Source organism: Kryptolebias marmoratus, linkage group LG4, assembly GCF_001649575.2.
Source record: "Kryptolebias marmoratus isolate JLee-2015 linkage group LG4, ASM164957v2, whole genome shotgun sequence".
Classification (NCBI taxonomy): domain Eukaryota; kingdom Metazoa; phylum Chordata; class Actinopteri; order Cyprinodontiformes; family Rivulidae; genus Kryptolebias; species Kryptolebias marmoratus.
Genome location: NC_051433.1, coordinates 16,701,108 through 16,713,808, shown reverse-complemented (window position 1 = coordinate 16,713,808; position 12,701 = coordinate 16,701,108). Strand labels below are relative to the sequence as shown.

The following is a 12,701-nucleotide window of genomic DNA, read 5'->3' as shown; positions in this document are numbered from 1 at the left end:
TGAAACTGCCATCAAAACAAATAAAACTATGATAAAAGATAACTTGTCCTCCGGTACCCCGTGAGTTTAGTCGGGAATAATAAAAACAAAAGAAAAGAAAAGCCGGAAGTTCGCGCGTACTTCCGCCCGGAGAAACGTCCGCCCCTTCTTCTTCTGAGGGCTACACTTCCTCCTTCGCACGCCGTGGTTGGAGCGCCTCTGCCCGGCTGCTGCCTTTTCACCAAACCCCCCCCTGTACTCTCCTCTCTTCTCCCCCCCCCCGGACCGCAGAGAGGAACCGGGACTCACCCGCTCAGAAAGCGACCATCTTTACTCGGGCATGCGGCCGTCTGCCGGCGCGGGGGAACCTTTCTGCGCGCTCGTGTTTTGGACAGCGGCGGTTTGAGTCGGTGACACCGGTCGGGTGAACCTGCGCGAGGCGGAACGTTGCAGCGGAGCTAACCGACAGGTGAGCTAACATAACACCGCTGCTAATGTTTAACTCTAACTTAGACCTGTTAACCTCTACACTGACTTACAGACCCCTCACCGCCTCGGTAACTAACTCCACTAACTAACCTTTTCTCAATTCACCATTTTGTGTTTTTATGTTAGCTAGCTACAGTCGCGAGTTACTGTTCCTGCATAGTTATCCCCCATCTCCTTCTTTCTCCTTCTTTCTCAGCATGTCAGTGATTACAGCCAGTACAACAAACTATTTGTGGTCTTCACAAGATGTCCTGGGTCAAGGAGCCACTGCCAGTGTTTTCAAGGCACGCAATAAGGTAGCCAAAAAAACCCTCTTTAAATCTTTTATCTGTTCATCTGCTTAAACTTGTCAGAAAAAGGAAGGAAATTTGGGCTTGGTTGATTATTTATTTCTTGTAACAATGCTCCTCGGCAGTGAGGCTTATACTGTTGGAAAGCCTGGAGGGTGAATGCAAACAAACAAACATGTGGAAGAGCCATACACGGCTACAACAACCTGCCACCCTCCTCCTCATCATGCTGCTCACCGGCCTTGTCGCACGCTTGCGTCCCATTCTCAAACATTTATCGACCCCTGCTCGATCCACAGATGTGTTTTTCTTTCCAAATGCGGCACCATTTTAAAGGAAACGAACAGGCTTTCCAACAGTGTAAGATTTATTGCCAAGAAGCTTTGTGACAACAAAGAAATAATCGATCAAACACTATTTTTATTGTACTTTTTGTGCTCCATCTATCTATGCAGATAATGCTTCAATTCTCATAAAAAGTGATTCAGTTGAAAGCAATTGTCTAATGTTTATCTGCATGCCTGTTGTATGTGATGGAGTAAGCAAAACAAAAATGTAAGAGAAATGATTTGTTGTTTATTTTACAGATTTGTTGGTACTGGTAATCTTTGCATTATAGTCAAACAAAGTGCTTGACCCTAATAAGGATCACAGGGGCCTTATGGCTTTTTTTTCAGACATTTGGTCCGTTTAAAGGGAACAAACATCCACTGGGTAGTTTGTTATGGTTGTGAGCCCCACAACGAACACAGATCAGACAAAACAAAGCAGTCTGAGGAGCTCAGAAAGAAGATTAGAGATATCCATGTTAAAGCTGAAGGCTACGAGAGCATCTCCAAGCAGCTTCATGTTCCTCTGACCATAGCTGCCAATATTATTTACAAGAAAAACACAGAGAAGCACGTCAGAAATTGACAAAAAAAATGCATGTTGATGAGCTCTAAGTTTTTTCAGGTAGAGGTTTCCGGGACTGATGAGACAAAACTGGAGCTTTCTGAGTCAGTCACATCACTTTAGGTGTTTTTTAAATTCTAGTGAAAGAGTACGAACAGATTTATCAGTGGCTGTACGTGTTGTTTTTTCCTTTTCTTTCATCTCAAGCTTCGGTCTTGTTCTTGGCTCAGAAGTAACTTGAAAAGCCTGTGGTTTCAGTGATGTGGGTCGCTGCTCTTCTGTCATGTAAAGTGTGTGTGTGTGCGTGCCTGTGTGCAGAAATCGGGCGAACTGGTAGCCGTCAAAGTGTTCAACACTCTGAGCTACAACCGCCCCCATGACGTCCAAATGAGGGAGTTCGAGATGCTCCGGAAGCTCAACCACAACAATATCGTCAGGCTGTTTGCCGTCGAGGAGGTAAACGTGTAGGCGTTCGTTTTAACCGAAGCTTTTAAATCTGTTATTTGATCATCTTTGACGCGTTTCACTTTTCCCATCAAAGCGCTGCTCGCTGACTGGTTCCTTTTGCTCGCAGCTGCCGACTAAGCAGAAGGTGTTGGTGATGGAGTACTGTTCAGGGCGGAGTCTGCTCAACCTGCTCGAGGAGCCCGAAAATGCTTTCGGCTTGCCCGAAGCGGAGTTCCTCACTGTGTTGCAGTGCGTAGGTGAGTTCGCGTGCACGCGTTGTGTGACGTTGCTCTCCAAATGTAAGGCACCTCCTTTGATCGACCTCCGTCGTGTTGCCTACAGTGCAGGGAATGAATCACCTGCGAGAAAACGGAGTGGTGCATCGGGACATTAAGCCCGGGAACATCATGCGGAAAGTTGGAGAGGACGGCAAATCCGTTTACAAGCTGACGGACTTCGGAGCGGCAAGAGAGCTGGAGGATGATGAGAAGTTTATGTCTATTTATGGAACAGAAGAGTATTTGGTAGGAGAATAATCTAATAACTAAACTCTTAAGTAAAGGGACAGAGCAGTGTTTTAGCTGCCTGAGGGTATACGGTTTAAAAAAAAGACTACAAGTTGTGTCTCTCTGGGCTGTCACTGCTGGCAACAAGTTGTGAATAAGGAAGTTTACAGAATGTTGCCAACGGTTCTCAAGCTCTCTGCGTGAGTCACAGGGCCTCGCTTTCCCGTCGCTGGATGTTTGAACGTGTTCAGATTTATTCTCAAAATAGCAACAGAGTTGTCACAGGTGTTTGGAACCTTTCTCGCCTTAGACTCAGTGAGTCAGGAAGTGTCAAAAATGGGAACTTTATGAGGATTTGGTAAGCCGGGAAACCAAACTGTGACAGATTGGAGACAAAAAAGAAATTAATCAGGACATTTTGTGACTTTGCGTATATATTTGTACACATGCTGTTAATTCCAAGTGGAAAATTTGCTTTGTTTTGCAATTTTGTGTCTTCAACGAGTCAGTAGTTTGTCAACTTCATTTAATCCTGTATTCACTTGGCTAAGTCGTTTGAGGCAACTTTAAGGGCTCTTTAGATGAATATATTTACACACTGTAGAAAAAACACCTATAATGTGGTAATTAGTACACAAAGGGTGTTTGTACAAAACAATAAATAGATTTATTGTTCTAAATGTAGAACTTGTCTGTAAGAAATATAGGAAATTTAGTAATATTCCTGAACTTCTTGCCTTCTATTTGAATTGCTAACATTTCTTGACACGTCCTGCCACCTAAACATCTAAAGAAAAAAAAGTCAAGCTGTGACCACAGATACACCTCAGTCCTGTTTCATCTGCATCCTTTCCTCTGAAAGCATCTCTGGTTTATCCCAACAGTTTCGTTGACATGAACAGCAAAAGGATTGTGCGTTTCTTTTTGTTTTTTACTTAAAATGTCTCAGTGTTGTATTAAATTTTGTGCTCCTAAGGATTTTGCAGGACCTGTTTTTGAAATCCCAAGTGGAATTATTGCATCTTATTCTTGGGTTGTCGATTTACAGCTTTCCACGTTTCAGTTTACTGTTCCCCCATCGTCACTTTTCGCAGTAACCTCCAATAAACGATTCGTAAAAATCCCCGGGCTTATTATTTTATAGATGTTTTTAATAACTAACAACGGCTGGCCCTCTAGTGGCCAAAGAGGTACACGTGTTCAGTACTGATCAACTGTGTTTCTCCTCTTACGTTTTGTGTTTTTGTATAAAGCACCCAGACATGTATGAACGTGCCGTGCTGCGGAAGCCTCATCAGAAATCCTACGGCGTTAGCGTTGACTTGTGGAGCATCGGTGTGACGTTATACCATTCTGCCACGGGGAGTCTTCCTTTCACTCCGTTTGAAGGTCCTCGCAAGAACAAGCCCGTCATGTAGGCTCAACTTTTCCACAAGCTTCTGATGGTGGTTTGGATTTTGTTTTTGGTGTTCAGCGATATAGTAATGCTGAAATCATCCCTTCTCGGCTTGTTTTGTTGTGTAGGTTCAAGATAACGACAGAGAAGCCAACGGGGGCGATAGCGGGCATACAGCGGGTGGAAGGTGGACAAATAGACTGGAGTTACCACCTACCTCACAGCTGCCAACTCTCACAGTAAGTCACCTTAAAAAGAAAAACCCAAACAAGTATTTTAATATGCTTCAGACTGATAAGCTGACCTTTTCTAACCTGTTACTTGTCTTTCCTGCTCATCTCCGTGTCCCCCTGGTTGCAGGGGTCTGAAAGTGCTGCTGGTTCCGGTACTCGCAGGCATCATGGAGGCTGACCAGGAGAGGTGCTGGGGCTTCGACCAGTTCTTCACAGCCACCACGGATATTTTGCAGCGGCAGCCAGTCCACGTCTTCTCTCTGCAGAACGCCACGGCACACTGTATTTACATACACCACTACAAGATGTACGTCACACACACAGACACACTTTCTGATCTAATTCATTTGATCAGCGCACGTTTTCAGATTTCTAATACGTCATCAGAATGTGATAAACTTTAGTTGATAGTTGTTTTCAATTTCCTAAAAAGCACACTTATTTATTTATTTATTTATTTATTTATTTATTTATTTATTTATATTTTTTTTTTACATGCACTTCATAAAAAAAACTAGAAAAAAATGCCACAACTCTAACTGTAGAAACTAGTTTAGCCATTAGATTAGTTTTTACCCAACTCATCATGATTAGCAACTGTCAAAACTAACGTGCAAAAAGTGCACAAACCTTAGCAGAATAAATCTTTTTAACCAAACTCTAAGTGCTTCCTTTTAGTGGAAGCAGTGCTGACAGTGTAGCTTCATCGGCCTTTTCAGTTCTTGATTTATGTGAGCTTCAAAGTATTTTTAACACTACATTCATGCCGATGTTACTGTTTTTTTGGAACCTAGTTATATTTAAGTTGCTCTTTTAAACCAGTCAGAACTGCATGCTTTCACTTTAATAAGAAAGAAGTAGGGGGTAGACGCACTGATTGTGGCTGAAGCATGTGAACTGCTTTTCAGATATTTGAGATTATAGATGATGAAATAATTAAATATCATAGCTGCACCCAAACATTAGTACTCAAATGTTATTCATTTTGTATTATTAGGTGAATAAGATGGAAAATCAAGACTTAACTAACCTGAACACAAAGGAAGACAGCTGAGGAAACCAGTAACAGTGATCTGGCAAAGAATAACTGAGGATCAAGACTACACACACACACTCACAGCAATGGAGTAGATAAGACCCAGGGCTGGTGTGGTGATTGACAGGTTAGGACCAGGTTTGTGAGGAAAGGAGAGGGCCGAGTGGACTGACGTGAACAAAAGAGCACGCTTTACAGAATGAAACAGGACGTGAAGTTAACAAGAACACAATACAGGAGCAAAACTAAACGGTAACACGAGGGGCGTATACAGCAAAAAAAAAAAAGACCAATCCCAGAAAGAACAGGAGACCCAAAGGGAACGTGATATCGCAACAAACCTGACAAACTGTAGGACTGAGGAACTATGATCCAGAATGTCATCTGTTTTAACAAATTAATGAAGCCAGGAGCACCAGTGTCTGAAAGAAGCCAATAATTACAGATAAGATGGGTTTTAACCTATTTTTTATTAAACTCGGTTAGGATAAATTGTAACTTGAATCATATTTTACGTATTTTTTTTACAAAAAAAAGGTCTTATCAAAATTCAAAACTTGCTGCTGCTACAAACAGAATATCCATTTGAAAAGCATGCACTGTGTTTTTCTCTGGTCTAAAAACACCCTCCCTCCCTCTCGACCAGGGTGTCGGTGTTCTTTGAAGAGGTGGCGTCTCAGACCGGTGTTGGGATACCCCAGCAGCGCCTCATGTACCTGGGTCACGACCTGCCCCTGGAAGGCAACATGAAGGTGGTGAACCTCCCATGTACGCTGTACTCTCAGCCTCTAGTCCTGCTCAGCTACGCTCCAGGCGCCAACACCAGCCTGCCCTTCAGAGAACGTAAGACCAGCAGGGACACGGGTGTCTTCTGTCGCCAGCCTGTCAGAGCCGATAAACGTCCGTATAAAGTTGGCAGTGAAGGAAAGGTTTCTTCTTCTCTCTGCAGCAGAGACTCCTCCCATTCCATCCAGGTTTGACGTTGTAGCAGACTACAGCTTCTCCAAGGTACTGCTGCTCTCCTCATATATTTAGTTTGCTTGTGTTTTTTGTATTGACTGGATGCATCAGAAATCTGTGAACCCCTGCTTTGCCTTCAGGTGACAGTAGGAGTGGTCCATCAGTACAAGAGAATCGTACAGTTGCTTCACACGCACAGAGAGCTGCTGCTGCAGGGATACTACAGCTACATGTGAGACAAACGCCTGCTTGATTCTCAGCTCTGACAGACGAAGCCCTTCCTGTTATTTCTGATCCAATCGTCTCGTTTTCTCAGGATGAAGTTGCGTCAGGAGTGCAGAGAAGCCTTGCACGGTATCGCCATGATCACCATGAGGCTGCAGTCTTGCCTCGTCACGCAACACAGGATTCACAAACTGTAAGTTTATTCGGACGTCTTTGGTAATTAGAGCTTTATATTTCATCCCACATCCTGCACAAGCACGTGAACTTGACAAGCTCTATAATAGGTAGCTGGATTTAACTGGGCTGTAATTTTTCATAGAGAGTATATTTTCAATCGCTGATCTTTTTAGTGACAAATAAAGAGTTGATGAGAGTCTTAAAGACTACTGATATTCCTGATACTATAATAATCTCGTCTGTTTTATGTGTTACGCTTTTTAGAGCTGCTTATTCCTCTGAGAGTCCAGGACTAGCTAATACCGGTCAGAAGCTGCAGATGGTAAGTCTGATCCAGAAGTCAAACTTTACTAATATTCTGTGTGGACTGCCTAATAAAAAAACAACAGGCTATGGGAGATGTTGCATCTTTGTTAAGGTTTAAATATATGTTTTGTTGAAGCTCTGAGTTGCTTTAACTCATTTAAACCTGATGTCTTAGACAGCAGTACAACCTGACACAGACTGAGTGTGGCATCATTTGCAAGATGCATAAACAGTTATTTAAAAAATAGAAAAAGAAACTCAAAATAAAAACCTTTAAATAAAAAAAACTTAGATTTTGCCCTCGTGTTTTTTGTTGCCTCAGTGCTGGGAAACCATCAGTGCACAGATATATTTGTGTAGGCTCTGTGACAAAATAGACAACCTTTAATCCAAATATAATAAAAAATAAATAAATATATATATATATATATGTCCTCGAAAAGAACTTCAGAGCTCAGAGAAACAAAATACTGTCTTCTTCATTTCCCCTTATTTTATTTTATTTAAATAACCAGCCTTTATAATAAGGCAGTATTTTACATTTTAATATAATAGCATCATAAAAATTAAAAATCCTCTAAATTATGCATTAACCTGTGCACCTAAAGCAGCTCTTACTTCTGCCAGGGAGGTGATGTTTTTGATTGTGTTGGTTGGTTTGTCTGATAACAACATTACTGAAAAAGTAATACACAGAATCTGATGAATTTTTCAGGAAATGTTTGGGTTGTCACAAGAAACGATCACCATCCAGATGACGCTATAGCCTTGACAGAAGTTTGCGCTCTCCGAATGCTTGCTCTGACTTCCTTATTTTCACTACTGCAAAGTCTTCATCACAGCTTACTGTCAGCATATTTTTACTCATTACAACCTCCTTCAGCCACTTTTTTCATCATTCCTTTTTACAGGGAGGTCAGGAAACGGCGCTTAGAACAAGAACAGTTGGACAGTACTGTTAAATTCTTACCAGATTTATGAGGTGCTATATCCTCGATCAATACTTCCCAAACCTTTTAGTTTGTGACCTCGAAACTAAACGTGTCTGAGACTTGTGACTCCAATCCTTTCTGGTTGACATTGCAAACAGGCCGATGAAACAGGAGCATCGTGACCTCAGTAGCAGCTTTAACAACCACAGAATTATTTTTATCCATAAATGACTACAATTTTTCATCTTTTGGAGCAGTTACAGCGAAAATATGCCAGGAGCGCTCATTTCCAAACTTCTGGAAATCTTTAAAAGGCCCCCAGCTTGGTGTTTTGTGCCCCACAGCGGAGACCCAACTCCAACTTTTGGAGCTAGTCGTATAGTTCAAGAGGGCTTAGTGGGAGTCTAATAACTATTAACCATAAATACAGTTTAATTGTGATCTTTCCATGATGTCATTGCAAGACTGGGACAGAAAACACTAAAAGCATCGCACATAGTTTGGCAAGAATATTCTTATGTTATGAGAAACAGGAAGTGGACAGACAAATATGTTGATTTGATTATTTTAGATGCTTTCAACATGGAGGAGTGTAAATGTTAAGTTCTGTGTCGGAATCTGTTCCTGCTGCTGTGTTTCCAGGTCCACCAGAACCTGCCTGTATACACAGCTGGAATCCAGGAGTTTCAGAACCGCCTGGAGCGCCTGCAGATAGAGCAGGCCAAGCTGGCGGAGACTCTGGCCAATGACAAGAGGTACACTGGGAGGAGACAGGGGTCCTCGGACGTCCAGGGAGGACAGCGAGTCGGTTAATACGTTTCATCTTGGGCTTTGTTTTCTCCCACAGCTGTCAGAGGATGGAGATCCTGCTTCAGAAGATCACGGCCATTCATCAGCATTACCGAAAAGACCGTCTGACTGGCAGTATGTGGACATTTTCTCACTGTTTTTTATTTGAGATGCTTTTAAAAAACCTTTTCCAAGTCACATTTTGTATAAATTTTAAGCAATTTTAATTTCTGGGTTTTCTTCTGCATGTTTGGATGTGAAAACCTGCAAATCAAAGCATCAAATCATGAGTTTTAGCTCATGTTTTACTAAACAACAGCTGTGTTTAAATAAAGATTGTGCCAGTGTTCAAATAGATTTGGTCCTACTGTAAATTTACGTTCTAATTATTATCTGAGACCGGTTTGATCTACTTCACTAATTTGTTTTTATCACAGAGCTGCCATATAATGATGAGCAAATCCACAAGTTTGAGAAGTGAGTGGACTGCTTTATTTTGATGGATTTGTGCGTCTGCACGGCCGGCGCCCCAGCATCTGAACTCCTGTGTAATCTGTCGCTCTGCGTCTCCTTCCCAGAATCCATCTGTCCTCCCACATTAAGCGCGTGAAGACCCTCTTCAGGGAAGAATGCATGCAGCGATACAAAGAGCTCCTGGCTTCAACGAGGACATGGAACAGGTCAGGACAGACTCTTGAGCTGGAAACGGCTTTTAGAAAGCTGTTGTTTTTCCCAACTGGGCTGAAAATAACAGACATACGATCAATACACCACATGATAAAACAATCTGTGGCTCGCAGGACGTTGTTTTTTTTAGCTGAGGATCAATATTCCTCACCTCACTGTTATGTAAAGGTTTATTTAAGTTTGCTCATTTTATCAAACTTTTTAGTAAAATAAAACAAAAATGAGGCATGTTGTTCAAAAAAATGTTTGTATTTATTGATAGATAGATAGATATTGCTTTGTTTTTATTTAGATTTTAATGAAATAATCTGTTTTTATGAATTTTCAATTTATTCTTAATCTGAAATTATCTTTGATCATTTGGTCAAAAATACATAAAGTTAAATAAATATATCAAAGTACACACAGAGCTAGAACACCACATTATTTGGGATGTATTTGCGTTTTTTTATATGCTGGATAGTGAAGGTGAAACTGGGTTAAAACATCATGACATTTCTTGTCTTGCAAACCATTTATTTAAAAAAGAAAGAAAAAGCCAAACGGTCACATGACTTTTCCTGCTGGAATTGGCCCTAAAGACACCTCCACCACTTTAACCTTGTTTGTGTGGCAGAAAGCAGGTCGGACCCGTCAGGCACTAGGACTCGAGCCCTGCTGTGACAGCAGCTTTCCCCGTCCTGCTGCAGCCTCTGCAGCTGCGTGCTGAGAGGAAGAGCCTGTGTCGTGCAGTAATTAAAATGGAACTGACTTCCTGCTGAGCGCACGCGGCGATTTGTTGACCTTAAAGCTGAGAAAATAAAGTTTGAACTTCTCATTAATCCGTTAATTTGAGAGGAAGAGCCGCTCAGACTTCCGACTGTACTGCAGAGAAGTTCCACTCTGATGTCCACTTCAGTCTGTCCTTAGTTTTTACCCTGTCAGAGCACGTCACAGCTGCAGTGTCTGTCTGAATTTAGTTTATCCATTAATCTATATTCCCTGCATTAGACTTTCACCCAGCTTTAATGAGAAGTTTGGGACAAAACCCTTTTTTCTTTAAAATGTTAAAGTCTCGTCTTGTCAGATGAGCGTCACGTGAAATCAAAACCATACTAAGATTTTAATTGTTGTAAAGGAAAGAATTTATCTGTGCGTTGAAGTTATTTAATTCTTTGTTTACTCCCACAAATCTAGTTCTGTGTTCACCTGAAGCTGATGAAATGGAAGTCTCATCTGTGTAAAGCATGCCTGTCGTCTAACAGCTTTAACATTATGGTTACGCTTTAAAAACCAGTTGTGAGGAAAACAAACACTTCGGTGTCTAAAAGAAATCTCAAAACCTCCTCACTGTCAGCGGAGTTTAAATGAGTAGATTTTAGTCCGATTTAGAGCTTCTGTGACCTCAGTGAACACCTGTTCAGTGTTCAGATGAAGCTTCCTCTGCACAAACCTTTGGTCAGTTTCATGTTTTCTGTGGCACATAATAGTAAACAGGAAACGCGGTCGCTGTAACTTCCTCCTCTCTTCTTCTCCCTGCGATCGCAGCGCCATCCTGGAGATGCAGACCCGACTCCAGGACTTCGGTTCTTTCTCCACGGGCTTGTTGGCAGATTTGGACGTGAACGAGCAGCAGCAGAATAAAGTAACCACACGATTTATTTTTTTCATCAACGTTTTCACCCAAGGCACTTTTTTTTTAAATTTGTAGAACAGGTTCAAACCATTACGTGTTCTCAAACGAGCGCTGCAACTTTCACGCTCCACTAGTTTGGATTTTCTGGTCCTGTGCGCTGTGGATTTATGTGGGTTTTAACGTCTCGTCTGCCCTCCTCAGGCTATGGACAGAATCCTTCACGCTCTGCAGTTTGAGAGAGCTGAGCAGCAGCCAGGAGTCGGACCAAACAACAAGGAGCCCATGGTCTCCAGGTGTCTGTTTATACTTGTTTTGTCACGTCAAGAGGTCTTCGTGTTTACCTCATCGCAACAAATAACTTCCTTATCCAGCTCTAAAGTTGTGTAATGTCTGGATCGCTGTAATGAACCGGTCATGCCTTTTTAAAATTTTTTGTTTCGCTTGTAGGCTTTCTCTAGTAAGTGACTTCATAAGGATAACTCTCTGTTTTAGGATGCACCACTTGAGGGAGGAAATGGAGCTTTTGGTGCGGGAGCTCCAGTGCAACAACAGCATTATTGAAAGGTCAGTCGAACGGACGGCTTCCCGTCGCTTTTCCCTCCCACCCCGTGACGACGTTGACCACGTTTTCTCTGACCCCCGCAGCCTCGGAGCAGTGAACCCCGCAGCAGCTCTGGAGCCGGGTCCGGACCGACCCTGCACTCTGTGACGAAGACGCGCCAAAAATCACGCAGAGCTTCTGGGCGGCGCACATTTTCTCTACGCAGAGGGATGTGCTCTGTTATGGAAAGAGGAAAGCAGTTTAAAGCAATCAATGAGAATGTCAAGTTAAAGATTTGATGCACAGATGGATGGTGTGTGTGTGTGTGTGTGTCTGCTGACTGAGTACAACAGTTCAATACAAACCTCATTAATGTCTTTTGTGTTATTGTATTTTTAATAGGGCTGCCATAGTGATAGACCATGGCTAAATCAGCTGCTGGACTGTTTCACTCGTTGCATTTCCTGTTTTCCCACTTAAGAAGCTCCTGAGGATTAAACCATACTGCCTCCATGAGTGCATTTCCTTGAATGTTTGCGTTTTTTTGTTGTTGTTTTTAATTCTTAACCTGATTCTGATCTCATTATTGGTTCAGGACGACCAGAGAATCAGTTCTTTTTCTTCTGTACCTGTCAATGATTATTTAGAAAATGCTGATTCGTAACGATCAACTGTTATAATCTAATCTTCACAAGATAAAATTAAAGATTTCTTTTTGTTTTAAGCTAGTGATTGTTTTATTTAAAGAGTGATCCGGCCACACAGAGGGTGACATGATGAAATCCAGGTTTCTGTCAGTAAACTCCAGCACGTTTATCTGAGTTTTGATACGTTTGGCTGTTTGTTCTGTTTCTAGTAGCTCCTTCAGGCGTCGGTTTGTTTGTATTCTGATGTTTAATTTGAAATAAGTTTAGTTTCATTTGTGGTTTATTTTTTACTTTGAGATTCCCCTCACAAGAGAACGACCACAGTAAGGGGAACTGCAATCTTCACATTTTCCTCTTTTTTTTTTTTTTTGACAGAAGCCCTTTTCAGTGACGAAAGCCCAACGTAACATTTAAAACTAAATGAAGTGAGTGTGGTTAACGCTTCGGGGGAAATCCAGAGCTTTGTTTACATAAGGTAACAGGAGTTCAGGGTTGGATCATTCTTTCACCTACTTTGTTCTTTTATGTTTTGAAATTATTGCCAAACCTTAT

At 41.9% G+C, this 12,701-nt stretch overlaps 1 protein-coding gene across 1 annotated transcript; it reads left to right on the top strand.

Moving 5' to 3' along the window:
* Positions 1-225: 225 nt before the first annotated feature.
* Positions 226-12,226, top strand: ikbke (inhibitor of nuclear factor kappa B kinase subunit epsilon). The gene is made up of 21 exons (XM_017415668.3): positions 226-448; positions 665-764; positions 1,971-2,108; positions 2,227-2,356; positions 2,442-2,623; positions 3,859-4,019; positions 4,130-4,240; positions 4,362-4,541; positions 5,917-6,113; positions 6,220-6,278; positions 6,371-6,462; positions 6,547-6,648; positions 6,897-6,954; positions 8,513-8,625; positions 8,718-8,794; positions 9,097-9,136; positions 9,238-9,339; positions 10,874-10,970; positions 11,163-11,254; positions 11,454-11,525; positions 11,607-12,226. The coding sequence occupies exons 2-21, from the start codon at positions 666-668 to the stop codon at positions 11,668-11,670; spliced, it is 2,166 nt and encodes a 721-aa protein (XP_017271157.1). The 5' UTR covers positions 226-448; position 665; the 3' UTR covers positions 11,671-12,226.
* The last annotated feature ends 475 nt before the right edge of the window (positions 12,227-12,701 follow it).

What these genes read in the sequence shown, in the direction of transcription:
- ikbke (XM_017415668.3), top strand. Translation starts at nt 666, where the DNA reads ATGTCAGTGATTACAGCCAGTACAACAAACTATTTGTGGTCTTCACAA. An exon ending in CACTGTGTTGCAGTGCGTAG is followed by an intron (nt 2,357 to 2,441) that starts GTGAGTTCGCGT and finishes TGTTGCCTACAG; the next exon opens with TGCAGGGAATGAATCACCTG. An exon ending in CACAGCTGCCAACTCTCACA is followed by an intron (nt 4,241 to 4,361) that starts GTAAGTCACCTT and finishes CCCTGGTTGCAG; the next exon opens with GGGTCTGAAAGTGCTGCTGG.